The 26125-nt window shown below is 36.4% G+C and overlaps 1 protein-coding gene across 1 annotated transcript in view; it reads right to left on the bottom strand.

Annotated features, from left to right (window-relative positions):
• LOC140158307 (protein FAM219A-like) overlaps positions 1-26125 on the bottom strand; it is a 280263-nt gene that overhangs the window by 242647 nt on the left and 11491 nt on the right. The window contains exon 3 of the mRNA XM_072181410.1: positions 2348-2576. Coding sequence (XP_072037511.1) covers positions 2348-2576 — 229 coding nt within the window. The remainder of the gene's footprint in view (positions 1-2347; positions 2577-26125) is intronic.

Raw genomic sequence — 26125 nt, 5'->3', positions numbered from 1 at the left:
AAAAGTGGGCTAAAAAGTATTTAAAAAAGGCCTAAAATAGCTTAAAATCTTAATATCAGGGTGGCCAGCATCCGGGGAGGGGGGGGGCTACATTATGTTTGGGTTTGTGATCACAACATCTATAATACGGACCTACAAAAATTGTACTTCTCATGAAGAAATCAGTGTGTGGAACTGTTTTGCTTCAATATGGACATAGACCCCCAAAGTGTCAGTGTCTGATTCTACCCCTGACTACAAGACCCCAATTCAATTGTTTGACAAAGCAATTCTAGTCTGCTCACAAAAAGAACCAAAATGCAAAATATGAAATGAATTTGTTTAAAGTTCCACCTACATTGTTTGGTGCATTCTTATATCCTTAATTTATTCTGACACAATCATTATTTGGTTCAATCTTATTTGAAATGTCCCTTTCTTATTTCTTCACCTCTCATAACCAGGTATCCATTTGAATACATGAATCCAAAACCCACCCAAGTCCATGGGAAGTGATTTTGAGAAAAAAACCTGTGTATCATTTTAATTCCTTCAGTTAGATTTACCTGGTCAATATGGTAAGTTGTACGTGCAAATGGGTGGATTACAGGCTTCCCGTTAGTGTGCGTCATTGCGTCCAGACGCGTATTTTACAAATTTGGACGCAAATTCACATGGCTAATCATATTTTATGCGTCCATGTGGACGCAGACAAAACTTCGAAATTTAATCATTAATTGATGATAAAAATAAGACATTTTTATTCTTTTATATTTTTAAGATAATAAAAGCCCCAAAATTTTGACCCACCTGCTTAGAATTGTAGTCAATTCTGCAATATTTGTAAATGCAACGCCAGGAAATCGTGCACTTTTGCAAGCTTTCCGCATTTATCGTTGTTTGATGGGATCATGGGAAAGTCCCCATTGATGCTTTGTTTACAAAGCTTGCTGGAGTGATGACATGCGGCTACCGTGCAGTTGCTGTTTATTTAATTATTTATCACAAGCTGACAATATTCAGTTTTTAATGTTTTAAGTTTATTTTCTCATAAATAATCTATGTTTCCTTTATTAGTATTATTGTTACGATGAATAAAAGCAATTTTAAAGACAAAATCCAAATGATAATCTTTTTTTTTTTTATTTGTGGTAGCGCATGTTTTAGCTTTTATATCATCAACAACACGCTTTAAAATTAAAGAAACCCGGAAGTAAAAGTACGAAAATTTGCGAATGTTTTTGCAGCTGTTTCTGACCACGTTTCCGACCAAAACTGACACAGAAATGAGAAAAATTATCATAGCGACTGGAGATGGAATATCATGGCGAAAATGCACTTTTATTTTATTTTAACAATCAACATTTGATGAAGTGTAGACCCGGGGTACGGGTACGTGTGTTAGCAACAAGGGGCTGCCGTTCTGACCATGAAATTCCGCGGCGTTTCCCGGTATGATTGATCGTGAATTTCAGATGGACACACAAAAATATGTCTGGACGCAAGTTTTTTCAACCTTGTCAGCAAACTTGCGTCACACATGACGCACATTTTTAAATCCTTAACGGGAACCCTGGTGGATTAAACTGTATTAAGTATGACGATTAGCATTTCAGGGACTTCGTGGGGTTCATTTCAAATTCTGGACTTGGGTGGTTTTTTTTGAATCATATACTAAGACAATAATGTTGGAATGAGATTACCACTAGTAAGATAATACAAAATAAAGCACACAGTTATGTATAATGTTGATAAGCATTCTGCCATGTAATATAAACCACACACTTTCCTTGATTAAATCCTTTTTTTTTTCAAAAGTCACTCTCCAGCAATGAATGTGTTACAAGTGGACTTTTATACATACTGGATTTCAATCAATGTGTTACAAGACTCAAATCATGGACTTGGGTTGATTCTTTCATACATGCTATTTTTCACATGCTCAATAGACACAGAGGATAAATTTGAGTTGTTCTTTCATACATATGACAGGCCTATGGATAGCAACACTTTCCCATGCTTAACTCAATTTGGCCAAAGTATGGACTTGGGTGGCTTTTGTATTCATATATTCATTTGACCAACCCATCACACTAAGACCAAATCACTAAGAATCCTAAAATCTGTTTCACAAAGACTGCAGTAGCCCAATGACCATGTGGGAACAAGGGAATTCTTCCCCTTGGAAGATCATCATTTCTAAACTCAGAAGCTGAAACCCTTTTACAAAATAAGCGTACTGGTAACCGTCCAGTGCGTATTTTGAACTGGGTTCGATGCACATGCTTGATGTAGCGCGCGTGCTACGCAATGACTACGCAAAGAAACTGTCCTGTAGTGCATCACCAAAAGGATTCTTCTTGCTTACCTTTCACTGTCAATGGAGACAAGAGGCTGTTCACTGGGTTCCCTGTCTAGTGCTGATGGTTTCCATGGCACAGCTAATCTGTCTATTGCAATCAGTCCCGACCGTCTTGGTTGTTGGTCTATTAATGGTGATGTCTGTCCGTATGGCGATATCCTTTCCCTGACATCGTATGGTGATGTCTGAACTCGTACATGTACTGTGGCTTGTCTGGCAGCTTCTCGTTGTCTCTCTGTGGGATGAAAAAAAATGTTGAAAATATAAGATGCTTATTGGTAGTACACTACTCAAAAAAATGAAATAAAGGATCACATGTATTCATTAGCATTCATCAAAAATAGCAGAAATATGTAAATCCGACTCAGTGGACCTTCATTTGACAATGTTTATGCAATGGAACACTTGGAACCTGTGTACTGCAGTACCATGCCAGGGGGGGTACTCCCACTTTGGAGATGATGCGTATGTAGGGCCATTACGACCCCCATATTTTGTTGAGCACATGTTCTGTCACCCAAAGACCCCTTATTTTCCCTTTGATCCATTACCAAAGACCTGATTTTTCCCATTTGAGCAGCAACAAGTCATCTATCACTGATTTTGTTACACCTTTTGATATAAGGCCGTGTAAAATTAATATTTTGGTTCTCGTCCCCTCCCGCCTCAATTTCTGGGATTGTCAGATTTTTTTTTTTTTTTTTAGATTTGTCGATTTTTTAAGACTTTGGAATGATTTATGAAATCTTCATACATATAAATAAGTTTATTAGAGAACAAGCATCACTTCCAAGTCTTTTGTGGTTCTCTAGGGGTTTATCCTCAGAATCTCACATTTGAAAAAAAAAGGCCTCATCGTTACCTCGAGCACTGTTGGAGAAGACCGAAAACTACTGACAATGCTAATTTTACATTGAAAAAAAAAAAAAAAAAAAACACCTCCCTCCCTCATCAATTCATGAAAATCCTCTGGACGAGAACCAAAACATTAATTTTATACGGCCTAACAAAACCATTTGAGTAGAGAAGAAGTCATTTAGAACTAAAAATTAAATTTTCAATGCTTCTTTTGGCTTTCGCCCAAAGACCCCATCTTAAAAGAAGGTCATATTCTCACCCATTGCCCTTAATTTAGATCAAAACCATCCGTCTCTCACCCAATGACCCCATATTTTGTACATTTTTCTCTCACTGAATGCCAAATATCATGTTCTCACCCAATAACACCATAATTTTTTATATTTTGCTCTCATTGAATGCCCCTTACTGTGAAAGTGCCAGCCCTACACATAATCCATTTCATATTGAATTGCCCCCCGGTACCATGACACCAAAAAACATTTCCTTCAGGACCATGAGAACAGAAAATAAAGAAGAAAATCAGGATTATCAGTTTCTTATATTAGTGATAAATATTCTGAGCAGAATACCGTATTTAGTCAAATAAACGCCCCGGGCGTTACATTTTCCCAAGGGGGGTTTATTCAAGGTCAATTTTAGAACGATAATTCCCGTTAAAATCATTAGGTAAACTAAAAACACACGCTAAAATGACGAACTATGAACTAGAAACACTGACTTCTGGCTCACTTCCGGGTTTCTGATCCAGATTTTTGCCAATTATTGACGCTATTATGGACCATGTGCGCAACTTGGTAAGCTTACTACACAAGATAGCATGGAAATATTGGCATTTTTGAAACATCTTGGTTGAAAAAAGTGGTGGGGGCATTATTTGAGGGGGGGGGGGGGCGACTATTGGACGAAATACGGTAGGTCTACAGGAACTATCAACTCCATCCCTGGTGGCCAACTCCATCCTTGGTGGCCAATGTGTTGACAAATCAGAGAATGGAATCTTATTGCATCCTCACATATATGTATTCGATATTATAGTGAAAAGTTTTCCCCTTTTTCCCCTGAAATTGTACACTGATGTCCAACGCTACTGCCTTCTCAGATTTATGTGTCTCGGTGATGGCCAAGGGGAAACACATGTTGCAGGGATCTTAACTGTAGAAAAAAGCATGGGTGCTTGAGGGCTCACATTAGACTGCTGCTGTTAGTCGGTCAACGTCCAGGTTGACGACCGAGAAACTTATGCGCTAAAAAAGTGTCTGACTTTTCCCTATAATCTGGGTAAATAAGACTATGCAGTTGTGTCTAAATTGATCTTTTGACCACAATAGGTTTTGATCACATATTTTTAGAACATCAGAGCACGATCTTACAATGATGGGGTAAGACACTGCATGCACATATTTTTTTTTTTGGGGGGGGGCCTTTGGGGGAATGAGCTCTCCTGGGGTATAAGCAGGGGGCAGCAAAAAAGAAGGGGTGGTGGAAGAAGAAGGGGTGGCAAAAAGAATTTTTAAAGAAAAAAGGGCGTAAAAATTGGAACTATACATAAAATATTGTACTTTTACATGTAAGTCGCTAACGCCTATAATCCTTTTTTTTTGCTCTTCACTTTTTCAAACCATTAAAAAATTTGTCAACCTTTTTGGACTATTGATGAAGGGGCCGGTAAAATATACCTTTTCTGCTCCCCGGTAGGAGCGGCCACAGTACGCCACTGCACTGGTTGCCAATAGGACATGACCAGAGTCACACATGAATATTTGAATAGTCTGGCATGATATAAACGGTAAGTTTTCAGTTGTTACTACAAGCGTAATACAAAAAAATATGCGGACTTGTAGGCAATGAAGAATGTAGTCTACATGTACATGTAGGCTCATATCCTAGTTGTCCTCCTCAGGATATATAACTGGTCTGATCCTCATGTGGCTTCTATGGCTTATCCTCCTGCTTGTGACATAAGGTAACATAACCAGTGGCGTACCGTGGCCGCTCATACCCCAGGGGGCTGAAGAAAAATTTTGCCGCCCCTTTGCCAACAGCCTGAAAAGGTTGACCCAAAAAATTTTTCGGTGGTTTGAAAAAGTGAAGAGCAAAAAAAAAAAAATAAAATAAAAGGATTTTAGGCGCTAGCAACACATTTGGATGTATAGTACCATTTATTACAAATTTTTATACATTTTCAAATTTTTCCGCCCTTTTTTCTTTACTAATTCTTTTTACAGCCCCTTCGTTTTTACCGCCCCTGTTTTTGCCGCCCCTTCTCCTTTCGCCGCCCCTTTGTTTCGCCCGCCCCCTGCTTTTACCACAGCCCCCCAAAATATGCGCATGATAACATGACGTTGAAACTAATGACTTAAACAAATACATGTATGGTTCAATATGGTTTGGTGACACTCTTGAAATGTCTATACATTTTAACTGTACGAAAATATAACAACCTTAATATAACAACAAACAGTCATAATCAGTCATATACATTGTAACATTACAAATTGGAAACTAACAAAACGCAATGTCATCTAATAAATCAGCAGAAGCATAAAACTGAATTATGTATAAGACTAGATTACAAAACTGTATAAAATGATAATTATATATTAAAAAATTCAGTCAAATTCAATAAAAAAAATGTCATGCACAAAAACTGAATAATATATGCCTGTATTTCAAAAATGTCAACAGTGATAATATGTCTTAAAATTCAGTGAAATTCGATCAAATAGCACCATGCACATTAAGGAAATCAAACATTAATGTTCCATGCATCAGTCATGTTGACGACGTATCAAATCCAATTTCATCACCTGAAGAATATAAAAGCCATTTCCTTAAAATCTTTACATCAATCTTTAAGAAAATAAATGCCTACAGTACTTCTTGGAAATTTTCGCGGTGCATTTATTTTCGTGTTTTTCACGTTTCAAGCTGCTACCGCGAAAATAACAATATTTTTACACACAAATATATTCCTTTTGTGTAGTGCTGGCAGATCCAGAATCGGTAGATCGGGGATCGGCCGATCTGGGACTGAATCGGTCTTGAATCTGATTCGGGGATAATCCCCTATGTTGCTGATCTTCATACCGATCTACCAAAATAGACTTTCCAGTGGTCCCAGCATAGATCAGCTTATGCAAGGAGGCACCTATTCCGACAGAAAGCAGTAAATGAAGCGCTCCATTTCTTTTGTATTATTTTGTTTCTAGAAACATGAAATTTAATCATACCACATATAACTCAAGTCCAATTTTAATACAATATTCAGTATATTGTAGCTTGTACTATGGCTAAGAATATTAGATTTAACTTGAAAAATTGATTTAATGTCTTGGTTTGCTTGATTACATGGCATGATTTAAATTCCACCCCTATGCTGGTGATATATAGAATTACCGCATAAATTCAATGCTTATTCTTCTCATGTAACAGACATTTATCAAACCTTTCACAGACCCAGCTGCAGACATGAACTAGCTGGATACATGTACGGAGTCAAAGACCTTTTATTTATACTACAGGCAGTCTCAGAAATGATTATAGAACTCATTTGTGAGACACTTTAAATGTTATCTTAAAGCTTAGCTTTCCATAGCTTGTATTATCTTTGTTACGGGATTGGCACAAGCTCAACAATTTAAAGGGTTCAATTGATTTTTTCTGGACCCTTTAAGCCTTGCAAAACCCACATTTAAGGGGTGCAAATGAGAATTTTAAGGGTCCGAAGTTCTGAACTTTGAAAATGGTCAAAATACTGATTTAGAATCCGTAAAATAATTTGCCTGTATATGTCAGTTCCAAACCTTCTTTATTGTATTGACAAAATAAAGATTTTGTAATGATAGCTGATCATAGGCTAGCCCTTTCTTCAAAACAGGATTAATTGGGAAAACGTTTGTGTTGGTCATGCAATCTTGCAAATATTTTAACCACCTCAATTAGTTGTGTAGCATTCATTATGAACTACATCCACCTGAGGTACAGTGCAATACCAGCATTGATGACATTTTATTATGAGCAACTCAGCAAAGGATTTACATAATTTAAGCTTCTGTACATCTTTAAATGTAAGGGTCCATGCAGTTTTGATTGGAGTCGTTGGTCAATTTCAACTTGTAATTTAAGGGGTCCAAACCATCCAATACAAAAAAGTAAGGGGTCCTAGGACACACAGACACGCAAGAATTTGACCCCTTTGTTATAAACTTTAGATTGCCAAAACATGGACACTAAAGCTGAATTTATACTCGATCGCTTTTGCAGAAAAGCGATTCTCACGCATGCTCAGTGTTTACTTACATTTCCAGAGCGTCAAGCCGATCAATTGATTCAAATCGCAGAGGCAAAAACGACGTCGCTTTTGCAAGTTGAAGAAATCTCAACTTCCCAGCGATATCGCCTGACACGTGAATACGTCAACCAATCATATACAACCAATATTATTTTGCTAATTAATTTACCTCTCTCGATTAGTAACTTTTGGTGATGAATTAATTCAAGGCAATAATTATTGACAGCAACTGATGTTTTAAAAATGTATTTTGTGGCATTTAGAACATTTTAATTGTCGTCTGCAATCGCTATCACCGTGTTAAAGTATAAATGCAAAAGCGACAAGCGATGCATCCCAAAATTCGGCGATTGCCCATCGCTTTCCAAAAGCGTTTAATCGCAATCGCTCGGCGATCAAGTATACATTCAGCTTTAAACTGATACTATGATCATAACAAGAAGTTGTCACCACTAATTACTCAAAAGACTATAGCTACACAGTCTTTTATAGGCCTACATGATAATTTTGTACAAATTATAGTCTTTAGCTAAATAATTAGAGTTTTAAATGTCAGTAGTTTCTTGCAACTCTTCCCCTTCCCTTAGCCAGTTTTCATACTTTCTGTCTGAGACAAACTCTCCCTCCGTTAATTATTAAGAATATTTTTTTAATTAGCAGATTTTAAGACAGGGGAGCCGAGCACCTGTCCTAACATGCACCAGATAGACTGATTATGTCAGATATCCTCAACACGTTCGGTGATCGGGGTGAGTCTACAGTTGAGCTCACTGGTTTAATTTGCTACTGAATAATAAACTTTACACTGTAAAAAATCAACATGTTTATAATGAACACATCAACACAATTTTATTTCCCATTTGTGATGTATAATTGTGTCAACATCAACTGGGTCGTTTCTGTTCTGCAAAAAGCAGGCTATATACATCCCAATCAAGAAATTAACAGAAACGGTCAACAAACATGCAAGCTGTAAGCCAGGGGTAGCGCTAACCTGCGCCATGGGGTCATAGGCGCATTCTTTTAGCTTTTGGCGCACAACATTACCATTTAGAGGTTGCTAAAGGGTCATTTGAACCCTTTATTTCTATTGTTTTGGTTCCATGGTATCACACAATTTCATATTTTTGACCTAGTGCAACCCCTGCTGTAAGCTGGCAGCCCAAATTAGCTTATGGGGCATTTCGTGATCCACAGCCTCATCCCCCCACTTTTCCCAAAAAAAGTTGAGATTTTTACACTACTGGATACCTCTGGCTACATAATGTTTATGTACCAAATATTTCTTGCAGATTAATTTGTTTAGCAAAAATATCGCCAAATTTGAATTTCGTTCTGGTGCACCAGAACGAAATTACAACACATTGTCTATGGAGCAGTGTAATACACATAATCATGAATAACTCGCAAACGCAAAATCGGCATCAACTGAAATTTTGGAAATGAGCTTTTTTCGTGGATATCTACTGAAAAATGCCATAAAAAGAGGATGCTAGGATCACGAAAAAACTTATATAGATCCCAATTTTAAAAAAGAAAACATTGCGAAGCGGACGTATATTTTCCTTTTTACTAACAAGACGGGAGAATACCGTAGAAGTCAGCATTTTCACACAATTCATTTTTCGCACTTTGCCAATTTTGAACTGTTTCCCTTGTTTTTAAATTTGCCATTCTAAATTTCTTTACATGGACCTATAGACAAAAGGAATATATTTGTGCATCACTATTTTTAATGCAGCAGCTTGTAATGCAAAAATCACGAAAATACATGTACCGTAAAAATTTCCACTTTGACTGTTTAAGTGCTATTGGACTATTTCAGTTAATATTCACACTCCCCCTGTGGAAGATTTTTGAGATATTTTCCACAGGGGGAGTATAAATTTCAAATGGAATGAACAGTAGAACACATTAGGCAGCTCCATTTGAAACTCGCCTTCCCTCTGTGGAAGATTTAGGTTGAACCTTTCTCAGAGGGTGTATAAAATTCAAATGGAGCTGTCCAATGTGTTAATCCCATTTTAACTTCATACTCCCCCTGTGGAAGATATTTCCAAAATCTCCCACAGGGGTAGTGTGGATATTAACGGGAACAGCCCCTTTGTAGAATTATTTCAAACAGGTGTCAGTTTCTAAACAATAACGGAATATAATAGCGTAGAAACTTGGGCGCACCTGTATAAATGTGATTGACGCTAGCGGCTCAAGACATTGAATATCTCACAAGGCTTTCTACCATCACTTATACAAGCTATCATCATCTGCAGCATGCTAGCAACAACAGACAAGACACACAACTTATTTAAGGGGGTACTACACCCCTGGCTAATTTTGTGTCTATTTTTGTATTTTTCTCAAAAATTATAGCACATTGGTGACAAGTAAGATATGTATATTATAGGGGCAAGGACTACAACTACTGTACTGAAAACTCAGCAACTCAAAGCAAGTAGTTATTGATTTATTGATCAAATATTGGTTTTCCCTCATTTTTGACTGTAACTCCACAACTGTTGTCTGTGCAGAAATAAAATTTCCAGTGCAGTAGTTGTAGTCCTTGCCCCTATAATATATATATCTTACTTGTCCCCAATGCGCTATAATTTTTGAGAAAAATGCAAAAATAGGCACAAAATTGGGCAGGGGTGTAGTACCCCCTTAATAATGCAAATAAGCAAATGAAGAATGCCCCTACTTGTAAAGACCTATGAAAGAGGACAAGCAACCTTTTTCTATCTAATCGAAGATTGTGCACACTGAAGTTTGCAACACGCTGGTAGATAGAGGGAACCATGGACATCCTCAGTTGCAGGATGTCCGTCATTGCTTTGCTATTTTCGTGTGTGCATTCTCATTTGGAAGGTCTTTACAACTGCATATAATACACACACCCCAGCCCAACATACACACACCCATTCTTGTAAAGACCTACTAACAAGGACCTAGGATTTTCCAACTGAGGACCCTTGACTTGGACCTATCAAACCACATGAATATCTATATTTGAAACCCTGTACCAAACCGTGGACCAACTTGAAAGTGTTGATATCCAACTGAGATCTAATCCTATACTGGCATACAAGACATAGTCTTAAATGCATTTTATATTGTGTGTAATATGCTGGTGGGGAAAAGGAACCAAAAATGTCCGCAATTGGTGTGTGTACATGGTTATCAGAGTGTAGCTCTCTGATTGTCTGACCATCCGTGTTCCAACTAGGGAAGGCCTTCGTTCAAATCAAGATCTTACGCGCCTTATGTTATAATTCCTAAGACCAACAGACTGATAGGCGATAGCTCGTTCAGTGTATTTGGACCCAGAATCTGGAACAATCTTCCTTCATCCATTAGGTCATCTCCCACAGTTACTACTTTCAAACGTAGCCTGAAAACCTATCTTTTTAACCATTGCTGATGTAGTTTCTTTTTGCATATTTTGTTTTCTTGTAGACTTTAGTAGTAGCGTAAGTTTTCTGTAAAGTGCAATGATAATTTCTTTGAAATTGCGCTATATAAATGCTGTTGTATGTATGTATATATACATGTATACAGCCTGTGTATGTCCTCATTTGATGGTGTACAGATGCACAAATGCACAAAACCCATCCTGAAAGAAATATACTGACACACACACACCACGGGAACAAGAATGCATGAGCAAATAAACAAGACAACACATCCACCCCCCACCCCCACGCACACACCCCACACACAGAACACTCACACCTGAAATTTCCTATAATATAACAGCGCGACTTCCTAATGTCCACACCTGCACATTATGAAAGGATCATCATCATCAACCCTCAAAATTAATACATATCCATCTCATACATGTATACTGCATATTACACTTACAGGTCATTTTCAAGTTGGTAATTTTTCCAACCCAACATTTATGCATGCTCTTATTTTCATAGTTTCCCACTATCAATAACACACTGTTCAATGGACCAAAAATATCACTTCATATTTTTCTCTTTACAGTTTTTCACTTGCAAAGAGTGAAAATAACAGCCTTGCAAATATTTGCCACTATTATACTGTTTAGTACATGTGACAGTAATGATGAAGATAATATATTAACTAAACAGTCCATTTGGTTATATCCTAAGGTTACAATATCTAGCCAAGCAACCATTCACAAATAGTCAAATGATGGAGAGAGAGAGTGTGGGGGCATGTTCGTTCGTTCGTTCGTTCGTTTACCCAGGTTGGTCCGTGAGGAACACATGCTAATCCATGGAAAACCATGGACCGTTCCAAGCTCATACAAATGCACAAGCCTGGATAGCCAGTGTAGGCTAATATATGCATGTTGGCCTAGACAGCTTTGATAAACAAAGCAAGAAATGGAAGAAAATAGCTAGGAAAAAGAGAAAAGAGAGAAGGCCACTCCCAAACACAATTGTACAAATTTACTCTTAGCCCTTACTTCGTGAGAAAGGAAACTGGAATTGGGTGTGAGTATGGGGTGTGGGGGTGTGTGTACGGTATGCCTGGTGTCTGTGGGTATGTCTTTCTGTGAGTGAATGTCTGCATTGTAACTGTGTGTCCTTTGGTTGCTAGCCATATTAGTACACAGGTTATTAACCATATGGTTACTCCTAACATTCACAAATGGTCAATTCTGCATCCAGATTGGAAAGAGTGCATGCATGGCATTATTAGCTGATTATGAAATCTAATTACTTTACCAAATTGATACTAATATGTACTCATAATTTTTAAATTCATATTGCTTAAATTGAGTGCTCATTTTGCTATAATTAATTGCTAATGGCTAAATTAAACATTTAACCTATGAATATTACATTATAATATGATTTTATGATGAAAAAAAATTTTTTTTATTGATAATCGGTGAACTAATGCTGGCATATAATGTCATAAAAATAGATTGCAAGCATTATTTGCTCATCGTGTTTGTCTTTTCTCCCTCCACCGGTACCATGCACAGGGAATTAAAAAAAAGAGAAAAATGAAATTCTTTTGAAACCATTTTATAAATATTTTAAAGCATTTCATTATTAAAAATGGATCTTGTTATTTTGCTACCAAGAATCAGACTTGTTTATCAGTATGGGTGGCTTTTAATGAGGATTACTTGGAACTGGCAATGCCAGGCTATACCAACTAGTACATGTGATGTAATATACATCATTTTACGTAAGAGTGGGATCCCACGCAGCATTTAGAATAGCTAGGAACACGGTACAGCAGTCATATTGAATCCATGTAAGAAATCAAAAACAGTGGCGACACCACAGGGGGGGCATAAGGGGAAAAATGCCACCCAGTCAGAACTCTTGCCCCCTGTTGCCACCCCCAGTAAAAACCCAAAATTTAGACAATTTCACCTTTTTGCCGTTATTTTATGCACATTTTTTTATTTTGCCCCCCCAATGCCCCCCCGAAAAAAATTCTGGCGCCACCACTGATCAAAAATCACTAAAACTTGTCTCAGAAACATACCACTTTTGACAGATTTTTGAATTCAAGTATATTTAATTTAATTACAAGCTGTCTTTCAGCATATTTTATCATAAAATTACCAGCCTTTTATTTTTTCTTATTGAAAATTTTATAAAATCAGGCATGAGAACGGCTTTTTTGAAAACTGCCTGAAAAAAACATAAAATTTGGACAACAACACTGCCTGAATAGCAACAGTACGAAATGTCGTCTGGTATTGGCATTAATTCGGATGATTTGATTAGAATAGGACTTATTAATTTCTAACTTATATACCGGTATCAATTTCAGGGTTTGCATATTGTGCATAATAATAATAATACAAAGGTCAATAATAATGATGATGAATCATGTCTATCATTCCTGTCTTGTTTTAAAAAATATACTGAAATGTATGCATATACATTACATATGGTTTCATTCAAATAAGGCCAATAAAAGTGTATGTTTGGCCTCACTTAGTTTGAAAAAACGGGCAATTACCCCCTTTTTTTCTTTTCTTTTTTAGGAAAACCAAACGAGCAAATTAAATATCAGTACACAGCGTTTCGACAGTATTTTTTGTGGGACATGAGAGCACATCAGACATATCGAATTGCATTCTGAATATGAAGAATGTCATTCTGATATCAAATAATTTTGATTTTTGAAATTGCAATTTAATACACATTTTATGGCAAATCATTAAAATTGATATTTTTGATATTTAATAGTACTTGAAGTAAACTTTTTCAATCTTATGATTTATACTTAAAGTGTGTGTAGGTGGGGTGAAAAGCCGACGATCAATTGAAAATTTTGACCTTTCGTATTGAAGATATGGATTTTTTTTCCCAAAACACCAAAAAAATTAGGTCTTTTGGGAAAAAATCCATATCTTCAATATGAAAGGTCAAAATTTTCAATTGACCGTCGGCTTTTCCTCCCTGCTACATACACTTTAAGAATATATCATTAGATTTATATAATTTACTTTTAGGACTGTTATATATCAAAATTTGAAAAATATCAAATTTTTATAATTTGTCATAAAATTTGTATTATATTGTGATTTAAATAAAATGAAAATTATTTGATATCAGAAAGACATGCTTCAGATTCAGAATGCAATTCGATAGGTCTGAGGTGCTCTCATGTCCCACAAAAATACTGTCTAAACGCAATAAACGCCATTTTGGATCCCTTAAAGGAGAGGTATCAGTTTTATAAATTTTATAGTTTCAAACATTACACATGAATATTCTGGTGAATTCAGAAGACAGGCTTTGAATAGAAAATCAGCCAAAGCTTGTCATCCAAATTGTAGAAGGCAATGTCAGACTGCAATAGACTTATGTAAAAGGTCAGTTTTGATGGGATATACCACTATTTTGAAATGTGAAGTCTTCATCTGAGAGTAAATTATTTATTTTACATAAATTTGTTAATTTACATTTGAAATAGTACACAAATACCCCAATGAAAATGGGACGAATTAGTTCAAATAAAAAAAAAGGCAGTTATTTTCAAATTTTTTGGGTCGGTCGAATGCTACCAAACATGCACTTTTTTGGGGCTAACTTGATCGATCGAATCAAGTTGATTTGATTCAATTTCTATTGACAGTACTACATCAGTTAAACTGATACATGTAGGCATATGGTACAGACATGTCTAAGGGGCTATTCCAGTTAATACCCACACTACCCCTGTGGAAGATTTAGGAAATATCTTCCACAGGGAGTATGAATTTCAAATGGAATGAACACATTAGGCAGCTCCATTTGATACTCTCCCTCCCTCTATGCAAGATTCAGGTTAAATCTAGAGGGTGTGTGAAATTCAAACGAAGCTGCCCCAATGTGTTCATTCCATTTGAAATTCCTACACCCCCTGTGGAAGATATTATATTTTCAAAATCTTCCACAGGGGGAGTGTGGATATAAACTGGAATAGCCTCATTTATATTATAACACGGTAATATCAAAGAATTCTATTATTAACAGTGTTGAATTTTATCACGAACTTGAAATTAAACCTACAACATGCACACAATATCACTATACACACAAAATTGTAGCAGTAAATAAGCACAGGGAAAACAATGCATGAATATGCAAAATACTAAATTATCAATAATGAGATTTTCGTATTCATTGCAAAAAATGATCTAATTTTTCTCTTGATAATTCAATTACTATTGCTTATGTAACTCTGTCCATATTTAGTACCCACTCTACTATACCTCATGATCTTGCATACACGGGGGAAATATTCACGAACATGCCTGCAGACAACATATGCAGCATTAATGTTGGTCGCACATAAGCGTATCACATTGCAGAATATATTCCGATCCACTTGCATGACGGTGCAAACTGAACTTTAAACATACGGCATGTGCCGTCTACTTTTAACCATGTGTTTAAATATATTCAATAAGTTTTATTTATTTTAATGTGTGTCTTCTGGAGGAGCTTCTTCTACACGCATACTAATGTGGACTATATGTCCTTTTTTATTTGTGCTATCTACTGAAGATAGCAGATTATATCCTTATAATTATATATATAGATTTCTCTTAACATGTGCTTCTATAAAATAAACATTACTTTCACATGTGCTGTCTACTGAAGATAGCTGATAATATTATGAATAGTATAAAATGCTATCGAATGAGGATAGCTTACTGTTAACATGTGTTTATAGGGATTGAACATTATTTTCATGTGCTATCTACTGAAGATAGCTTATATGAGCTAATATATGAAATACGCCTTGCCTTCTTACAGAGCTTATTGTTAACATGTGTTTATAGGGATTTAACATTTTATTTTCATGAACTATCTACTGAAGATAGCTTACATGTGCTGATATATGAAATACACCTTGCCTTCTTACAGAGCTTATTGTTAGCATGTGTTTATAGGGATCTAACATTTTATTTTCATGAACTATCTACTGAAGATAGCTTATATGTGCTAATATATGAAATAAGTCATCTTGCAAATGCTATCTAATGAAGATAGCTTATGGTTAACATGTGTTTATAGGGATTGAACATTATTTCCACATGTGCTATCTACTGAAGATAGCTTACATATGCTGATATATGAAATAAGCCTTCTTGCAAATGCTATCTAATGAAGATAGCTTATTGTTGACCTGTGTTTATAGGGCTTGAACGAGGGGTCATTAGGGGGGCAAAGTGAATTTCAGGGGGAATCAACAAATTTTACGCAAAATTACCGCAAAAAGTGGAAATTTTCGTAATTTTAGCTTTTTTCTGGGGGGGCAACAGGGGGCAAGAGTTCTGTCTGGGGGCATTTGCCCCCCCAATGCCCCCTGTGGCGCCGCCACTGCTTATATGTAATAAACATGATTACCACATCTGCTATCTACAGAAGATAGCTTACATGTGCCAGAGCGTGGCGCATAGAGGGTACTTGCCTTTAGTGCATGATGTCCCGGGTTCAATTCCCGGCGGTGGCGATTTGCTGGGATACTGAATTAATTGGCAACTTCTGTAGATTAAGTTCAGACTTCCGCTCTCCCCATGGTTCATATAGAATTGGGTAAACAAATCATGAAAGTACTTTGTCCTTCGGAGGAGATGTTAAGCCGCCGGTCTCGTGTGCAGAGAGCTATACCTATACCTGGACCCCAATGGAAATAAGCTTCAATAGAGGCTTTCTTGGGTTATCCAGGGTTGTCAAAACCCGAACAAATCAAATCAAATAAAAAAGCCAGTGTATTGCAAATGTTATCCACTGAAGACAACTTACTGTGCACATGTATTAATGGTAATATGGATTTACCCTTTCTGCAAAATGCCAAAGACAGATATTATTAACCTGTGGTTAAATACAGAACAAGCATTATTTTTTTATCTATCTACCTAAGATAGCTTATTCAATATACCTACTATTAATCCAAATTCTAAACATCTGTTTATATTGTATGTCCACATGCCCAACTATCCCCAACATGGAAAAAATGCTACTACATTACTATGCTAGTATTAACTTTAAATATCTCAGACTCTCACAGTGCATGTACCTTTTGACCAAGTTAAAATGTCCCCTTAGACATTAGACAGTTGACCACATACAGTCTACTGCCTGTCCATGTTTAGAGGTCAAGAATACTGATTGCCATGCACATGATGACGTAGATTCATAGACTCAATGGCCACAGTGTAAGACTGACCAGTACTTGCTTACATACTTTGCAAAGACTGACCAGTTTAGTTCCTATGTATTTAAAACCTGTAAAGGAATTTTGACAGGGATGCGCACCATACAGCTACCGTAGCTAGGGCACATAATCACCAGGTCCCTTGGTTCTTGAGTTACCAAGTCATAATACAACTCTATCAAGCTAAGGAATAGGAAGGCATTTGTTGCATGATTCCAATTTTCAACTTTGGATTAAATATTCTCATTGTCAGCAAGATTATAGAGATTTTCATGCTGTAGGTAACAGTGAAATATAGAAGTTCAGCAAATTTTTCCATCATATTTCAAAATTGATTTAAAAGAGGAACAATTCATCTAGCTTGGTCACATCATTTTTGTCTTTATCCATATTTTGAAGATGCACTCAACTTTGAAGCTGCAATGTTGTTTGTTTATAATAAATTATATGAACATCAACTTGTATGAAAATCCATGACTTAATTTAATGCCTAGCAATGTATCTAAAAAGGAATCAGTCACAGAATTTGTTCTATGGATTTCTCATTTTTGACTTAAGGCCACAAAATAATATTTAGACTATAAAAAATTACAAGAATTTTGAGCTCAGGGTGTAATTTTTGGGGTTTCTGTTATCTCTGTGAATTTGTATATATATATCTCAAGAACTACAAGACATATGATCAGGGCCGTTCCTACCATTAGGCCAGGTAAGGCAGTCGCCTAGGGCGGCAAACGTAGAGGGGCGCAAAAAAAAGGCGAAAAAAGATAAAAAATCGTGAATGCAGAAAAAGGGAAGAAAAAATGACAGCGCCTCCGTTAGGGGACGCCGAATTGACCAATTCAAGGTCGATTCTGCGCCCCTCCAAGTGATACAAGTCAAAATTTTCGTGCGCTTCGCGCGCATTTCCACAAAATCATTAGCAATATCAATTTAAGACCGATATTCAATATTATTATTACCAAAATTAATTAGTGGTAAGGCCTATTTGTGCACATTTTAGCTCGCGCGCAATTGTTTCAAGAATTGGAGGGGTGTGTGTCATTATATATCCTTAGCCCAGGGCGCCACACAAACCCTAGCTCCGCCACTGGAAAAACAACTGATGAGTTTTCAAGGGGGTAACCCCCTTAACACTTTTTTGGTATGCTCTGGTGGGGCGGCAAGGAGAGGCTTTGCCTAGGGCGGCAAAATCCCTAGGAACGGCCCTGCATATGATAATGTTGCCGCAATGATTGGTAGGCCTTAAATGAAATCTAACCATAATTACCGTAACCACGTGGGTATAAGCCCACCTTCGGCTATAAAAGCCCAACCCCCTATTATTCAAAACATTCTGGGAACAAGGGTGCACTTGGGTATAAGCCCAGTACTAAATTTTGGCCAAGTCCTTATAATGCTTTTCTCTCACATTTATGCACAAATATAAAAAAATATTAATTGATAATTAACATTCCAAAACATTGACATAGATGATAGAAATTACTGGTACATTGGGCATATACAAATGGGTATGATTGTTCTTATTTTTAAATTAAAGTACTAGCCCCTCCCCGGTTATAAGCCCACCCCCATTTTTTAGGTGAAATCTGCCATCTAGGGGGATGGGCTTATACCCAAGTGGTTACGGTAATCAAAAAACAAAAAATAGTGGTCAGTCTCACCTGAAATAAATCAATGGTCACATCACCTTTAAAAATGACCAGGAGCAAGTGTACATTTAGATTGACCACTCACTGGGTCAATTGTCGGCAGAGATGACACAAATTTCAAATTGACATTTTTCTTCAATCGAGGCATTTGGGTTCACACTCTAAAAGTGTGCTTGCCTACCATGTGACACAAATTAAGTGGGGCTGTTTGCTAGGGATAGAATTGAGACTATCAACAATAAGTCACATATCAAAAACATACCTTCCCATTTAACATTTCAGTGATAATAAAAATGTGCTTGTGATTTGACAAGGTAAAATTATTAACTTCCCATTTCTGTAAACATGGTAACAAATATTAATGTAAAATGCTTATTGCATTATATGGAGCCTTTGACTTACGCTTTATACTTTAAATTTTGTCATAATTTAAAATTGTTGTAAACACTATTATTCAAGCTAGCCTTTCCAAGGAATCACATGGTCATAGCACTTCTGTCTTTTGAATTTATTTATTACAAAAAGGTCATTATGTAGTAGTTGGTTCCTGCTGAATAAATGCAATACATGTGAAATTAAATTTCACTAACTCACGACAGACCCATATTTGTTAGGTCATTTTAATTAAATATCATTGTGTTGCAGCTATTGAAGGTTCACTGAAAAAGCACATAGCTGCCATATATATTGCTGTTAGATATAAACTCAGGATTTTGTATATGACGTTTTGCCAATCAGACTAAATATGCAGCACTGCGTAGGTAAGCAACCTGCCAACACATGCAACATTCCAAGTTTATCTTTGTCAGTGATTCAGTAATATTTTTGACAGCCCATAAACGATAAACACTTCCCTCTAACCAGTGATCTCATTTGTTTGTTTGGCCGTCTCTCTGTCTCCATTTGTCTCTCTTTCTTCTTTCTCTTAGATGTCAGTTTCATCTGTGCATGTCTCTTTCTTTTTAATTTGATGTTTGCCTGCATGTCTGTTTTTCCTGTGTCTGTCAGTATTTCTCTTTTGTCTTGTGTTTTTTCATGTCTATCAGGATCATGGTGGCGCAGTAGTATGTGTTCTACCTCGCAACTGGAGGGCTGCGAGTTCGAGCCCCAGTGCTTCCATCGTGTTGTGCACTTGGGTGCTTTACCTCACTTGCCTCTCTCTACCCAGGGTTGAAATGGGGAGCTGTTAGGAATATTGTCCATTGAGTGCCGCCCAAAGGTATGCGCATGCCTTTGGCATTGTATGACAGCTGACATATTCTAATAACAGCGGAATAAATATAAAGCGCTTTGATACATGTGAAAGGTGCTGTATAAATGCCAACATTTATTTGTTTTATTTATTTATCTCTTTTTGTCTGTTTCTCTGTCTTTTCTGGCTCCCATCTCTCATTCCCTATCTCTCTATTCTTATGTCTGGGTGTTGGTGTGTCTGTCTGTCTGTCATCTCTGACTCCTTATATCCCTTTATCTCTCAGACCCAATATTTCATGAATGCATACATGTACATAATTATTTATTTCAAGGTGAGTGCAATTACAGGAGTCATTGGCCATTAAACAATAAAAACTGCAGCATACTCCTAAAATATTAATACATTGATCTTAGGCCAAAAAAAAAAAGGTGTTTGTTTGCCCAGACACGACCGACCCAAAATATCAAAAACATCATACACTTTTTTTTTTTTTTTTTTTTACAATGATATAAAAATAAAGAAAATGATGTTTTTTCCCCATGAAAATGCCAAATGACACTTGAAAGTTAATATTCCTGGCAATCACAGCTTTCATTTTTCCCATTTAGCCCTCCCCAACCATGCCAACAATATTTTACCATCAATCAACATCAATATAGAGAACCAAGCATGACAAGTACATGTACTAGTAATAGTATGGTCTGGAATTTTGTACTCCAGCTCGATTTTGTTACCAAAGTTAAACTTTATATGCGGGGTTGAAATACATTCATACGCTCCTATATCAAAGCAGCCAATCAGAATAGCGGTTAGAGAAGTATGCGGAGTACATTGATTGTGTATAATGTGCAATCCGCGTACTATGTGCAGTGCTTTCGTACGCTATCGCATAGATTTTCCGGGCGGGTCGATGCATTTATATTTGGTCCTATTTTCCAACATTTTTAGTGATAGTTTTGTGATAAAAACAGCAAAAATCACATGTTTTTTTTTTTCTTCTCGTGTATGAAATACTACTCAAATATGTTAATGAACGCGTATTACTTGTTGCTCGACAAATTACACTAACTAATACACTTGCGCTGCGCATCAACATCAGCGCGCATACATTATTTTTGTCTAATTTCTCTCCCAACAAGTATATACACGTTCATTAACCTATAATTAAAGTTTGACACAAGTACAAAATGTAAGGCTGAATGTCATATATTTTCTCTTACCCCACTTGCTGCAACACATGTACAGATCTTAAAAAAAAAAAAAAAAAAAAAAAAAAAAGAAATCGACCTACCGACCCACTCCTTTCTACCCCATGTCTGGGCAAACAAACACTTTTTTTTTTTTGGCCTTATAGGAAAAGAGTCAAGGAAACCAATAATCACATTTATATTTCCATAGGTATTGCTGTTCTAATACTAAATCACAGCTACGGTTATGGGCATCCCGTCCCATGAAAAATCATGCACAATTGTACATGTGGAAGAAATGATCTCCCTTCCTTAAATCAAGCTTTGAAACCATACCATTCCTCTTGTGTGTCAGCTTTATTTGTCTCAATATTTGAGTGCATCATCTGCTAGGTCATGATCCTCTCCAACCCACCTTGCCCTCAAGTTATTTCCTGATCATGAGATTATATAAATAGACCATGTGGCAGCCGTGTCATTAATTACAAATACAAGCATTATTACAAGTCACAAACACTATGTTATCATGCATGTATCATGACTTCCCCCATCAGTCACAACCTTGAACTTAAAAAAGCTAATTCCAAAAATTTACTTTCATGTGGAAATTGACTTCATCATCCAGCTATTTCCTTTGACAATTATTTATAGTCTTAGCAACATTTGCTTTCAAGTCATGCATGTGTGTCAATTTATTTGTACTTAAGGGGGTACTACACCCCTGTGGTAAATTTGTGGCTATTTTTGCATTTTCTCAAAAACTAATAACACCCTGGTAACAAAAGTTATGTATATTATTGGGGCAAGGGATCCAATTACTACGCTGAAATTTCAGTGACCTAAGACAAGCGGTTCAGTATATATGATAGGAATGAGGTACATCCTAGCGGTACCTATTTCTTATCATAATTAATCTAACCGCTTGTCTTGGGTCACTGAAATTCCAGTGTAGTAATTGGATTCTTGCCCTATATTATACCTAACTTTTGTTACCAGTGTGTTATTAGTTTTTGAGAAAAATGCAAAAATAGACACAAATTTCTCGAGGGGTGTAGTACCCCTTTAAAAGTTAGATAAATGTCTGTAACATGATGGTTACAGTTTGCAGTTGTAATTTGACTGAGAGTCTGTTGTTTTTGTAAGAAACAAATTACACAAGGCTGACAGTTTTTCAATGCTGCACTAAACATCTGTACCTAACATGTTTCATGAATATATTCAAAATACTTATCATCTTCAATTTCATTATTTCCTTTGTCAATTTTAAACTATGCTTTTAAGACAGCATATAAATTTATACTGTTTACTGGATATGCGGCAAGAACCATCAATACATCAGCACAACCCGATTTCTTGAATGTCCGAAACATTCAGTCGTCATCGGTCAGCAGGTTGATGTATCACCTGCACATCAAGTCTCACCATCCAAACATAGTCTATTTATGTTGAATGAACAAAATAAACAGTATCATGTGACTTAGAATCACAATCAGGGAGTCAGCTATAGAGACATGCCGAGGAGGCACACATATCGTGCTCAGTCGGTCAGCTTTGTATAGTAATGGTTTCCGTTTGTCTGTGTTTCAATTTATTTGTATAAACATGTGTCTGTGCTAAGAGGGTCTAGGTTTGCAATGGTAATCTGAGCACACGTTATGTCAACACTGATTCCACAGATGCATGAGCGTTTTACCATTGAGATGTTGGGAATTGGCATTGTTGTCGTTGCAACATTGAGATATATTGGTAATTTGCATAGTTTTGAAACAGCATTGAGATGTTGGTAACTGGCGATATTTGTGAAACATCACGGTGTTGGTAATTTAAAGGAGTATTTTGTGAATATAGCATCCTCTTTTTCTAACATTTTCAGTAGATATCCACAAAAAAAGCTTGTTCCCCAAATTTCAGTTGATTCTGATTTTGTGTTTGCGAGTTATGCATGGTTATGTGTATTACACTGCTCCATAGGCCACTGTTGTGATTTCATTCTGGTACACCAGAACATAATTCAAATTTGACGATATTTTGGCAAAAACATATTCTGCAAGAATCTTTTTTGTACAGAAACATTATGTAGCCAGAGGTTTCCAGTGGTATAAAAAAAAAAATTGCGAAAAGTAGGGGGATAATGCTGTGGATCACGAAATGCCCTTTTAATATGTGCGTACAGGGATTGAACATTATTTTCACATGTGCTATCTACTGAAGATAGCCTACATGATTTAGGCCTGTGTCTTAAAGCCCCCATGCCTTGGACACAGTCTGCCAGCCAAATTTATTTCAGAAATAAAGTGAGATCAAAAAGTGAAAGCTCATAATAAATAACCATCTTTTAAGCAAAATAAAAACAAAGCCCCTGGATTTTCCCTCATGGAAATGAAGAAATAAGCTGAACCGACTATGGCTTGTCTCAAATGTTGAATGTGATTATGTCCCATGTATTATACATGTACAGGTACCTGTAGATTTAATTCAATATCAGTGCAAGTAAAGATGTTACATTATAATTTCTATCCAGGGATATGATTGAGAATAATTTGCAAGTGGCTTGCATGTTGTGTATGTACATAATTGATAATGAAGTGAAATGATATAGCTACAGGAAGTGATTAAAAACAAGTGAAGGTTGTCATTTTGGTTCATCTTTGGGCACACAAAAGGCCTTCGACTTTAGCAAAAGTTACCAATTAACAATTCATCTGATTCCATTCAATGCTGTTTTTTTTGGGTTTTTTTAGTTGACAGATTTGTGTCCATATGATAACATGTTGCTATCTTTAGTAGATAGCATATAGTCGATTAAAAAAAAATTGTTTGTTTGTTTGATTTTTGCCATATAAAGTAGCTCGACTTGACTGCAATCAGCTATATGGCCTGGGGGTGTATAGGCCTAGCTTTGTGTGCTATCTTCAGTAGACAGCTTTTCTTATCCCCAGTAGATAGCTTTATGTGTTATTTTCAGTACATAGCTTTATGTGCTATCTTCAGTAGATAGCTTTATGTGTTATTTTCAGTACATAGCTTTATGTGCTATCTTCAGTAGATAGCTTTGTGTGCTATCTCCAGTAGATAGCTTTATGTGTTATCTTCAGTAGATAGCTTTATGTGCTATCTTCAGTAGATAGCTTTATGTGCTATCTTCAGTAGATAGCTTTATGTGATATCTCTAGAAGATAGCTTTGTGTGCTATCTCCAGTAGATAGCTTTATGTGCTATCTTCAGTAGATAGCTTTGTGTGGTATCTCCAGTAGACAGCTTTGTGTGCTATGTTCAGTAGATAGCTTTGTGTGCTATCTCCAGTAGATAGCTTTGTGTGCTATCTCCAGTAGATAGCTTTGTGTGCTATGTTCAGTTGATAGCTTTATGTGCTATCTTCAGTAGACAGCTTTATGTGATATCTCTAGAAGATAGCTTTGTGTGCTATCTCCAGTAGACAGCTTTGTGTGCTATGTTCAGTAGATAGCTTTGTGTGCTATCTCCAGTAGATAGCTTTGTGTGCTATCTCCAGTAGATAGCTTTATGTGCTATTGCCAGTAGATAGCTTTGTGTGCTATATTCAGTAGATTATAGCTTTGTGTGCTATCTCCAGTAGAGAGCTTTATGTGCTACCTCTAGAAGATAACTTGTGTGCTATCTTTTGTAGATTATAGCTTTGTGTGTTATCTTCAGAAGATAGCTTAAAGTGCTATCTTCAGTAGATTATAGCGTTATATGCTATCTTCAGTAGATAGCTTGTGTGCTATCTTTTGTAGATTATAGATTTGTGTGTTATCTTCAGTAGATAGCTTTATGTGCTATCTTCAGTAGATTATAGCTTTGTGTGCTATCTTCAGTAGACAGCTTTATATGCTATCTTCAGTAGATAGCTTATGTGCTATCTTCAGTAGATTATAGCTTTGTGTGGTATCTCCAGTAGACAGCTTTGTGTGCCATCTTCAAAAGATAGATTTGTGCTATCTTCATTAGATAGCTTTATGTGTTATCTTCCATAAATAGCTTTGTCTGCTATCTGCAGTAGATAGTTTTATGTGCTATCTTCAGTAGATTATAGCTTTGTGTTCTATCTTCAGTAGACAGCTTTATGTGCCATCTTCAAAAGATAGATTTGTGTGCTATCTTCATTAGATAGCTTTATGTGTTATCTTCCATAGATAGCTTTGTCTGCTATCTTCAGTAGATAGTTTCGTGTACTATCTTCATTAGATAGCTTTATGTGTTATCTTCCATAGATAGCTTTGTCTTCAGTAGATAATTCTTCAGTAGATAATTCTCTGCGCTATCTTCATTAGATAGCTTTATGTGTTATCTTCCATAGCTTTGTCTGCCATCTTCAAAAGATAGATTTGTGTGCTATCTTCATTAGATAGCTTTATGTGTTATCTTCCATAGACAGCTTTGTCTGCTATCTTCAGTAGGTAATTCTGTGTGCTCTCTTCATTAGATAGCTTTGTGTTATCTTCCATAGATAGATTTGTCTGCTATCTTCAGTAGATAGTTCTGTGTGCTTTCTTCATTAGATAACTTTATGTGTTATCTTCCGTAGATAGCTTTCTATGCTATTTTCAGAGCACAACTTTGTGTGCTATCTTCAATACACAGCTTTGTGTACTATCTTCAGTAGATAGCTTTGTGTGCTGTCTTCAGTAGATAGCTTTAACATGTCCTACCTTCAGTAGATAGTTTTGTGTGCTATCCTCAGCAGGTATACCTGTTTGCTATCTGTAGTCTATCTTAAGTGGATAACGTAACAGACTTGCTATCTTCAGTAGATAGCCTATATTTACAATACATCTATACTGCCATGAAAGTTGAAAAGAATTAAGCTTGAGAGGGTACCATACACTTTTCCATATTTTCATGTAGGATAGTAGGAGTAAAAAAAATCTGAGATTTTTATTTGCCTAAAATGCAACTTTATTGATACATGTAACCATGGTAACA

Source organism: Amphiura filiformis, chromosome 8, assembly GCF_039555335.1.
Source record: "Amphiura filiformis chromosome 8, Afil_fr2py, whole genome shotgun sequence".
Taxonomy (NCBI): domain Eukaryota; kingdom Metazoa; phylum Echinodermata; class Ophiuroidea; order Amphilepidida; family Amphiuridae; genus Amphiura; species Amphiura filiformis.
This window is presented reverse-complemented; position numbering and strand designations above follow the sequence as displayed.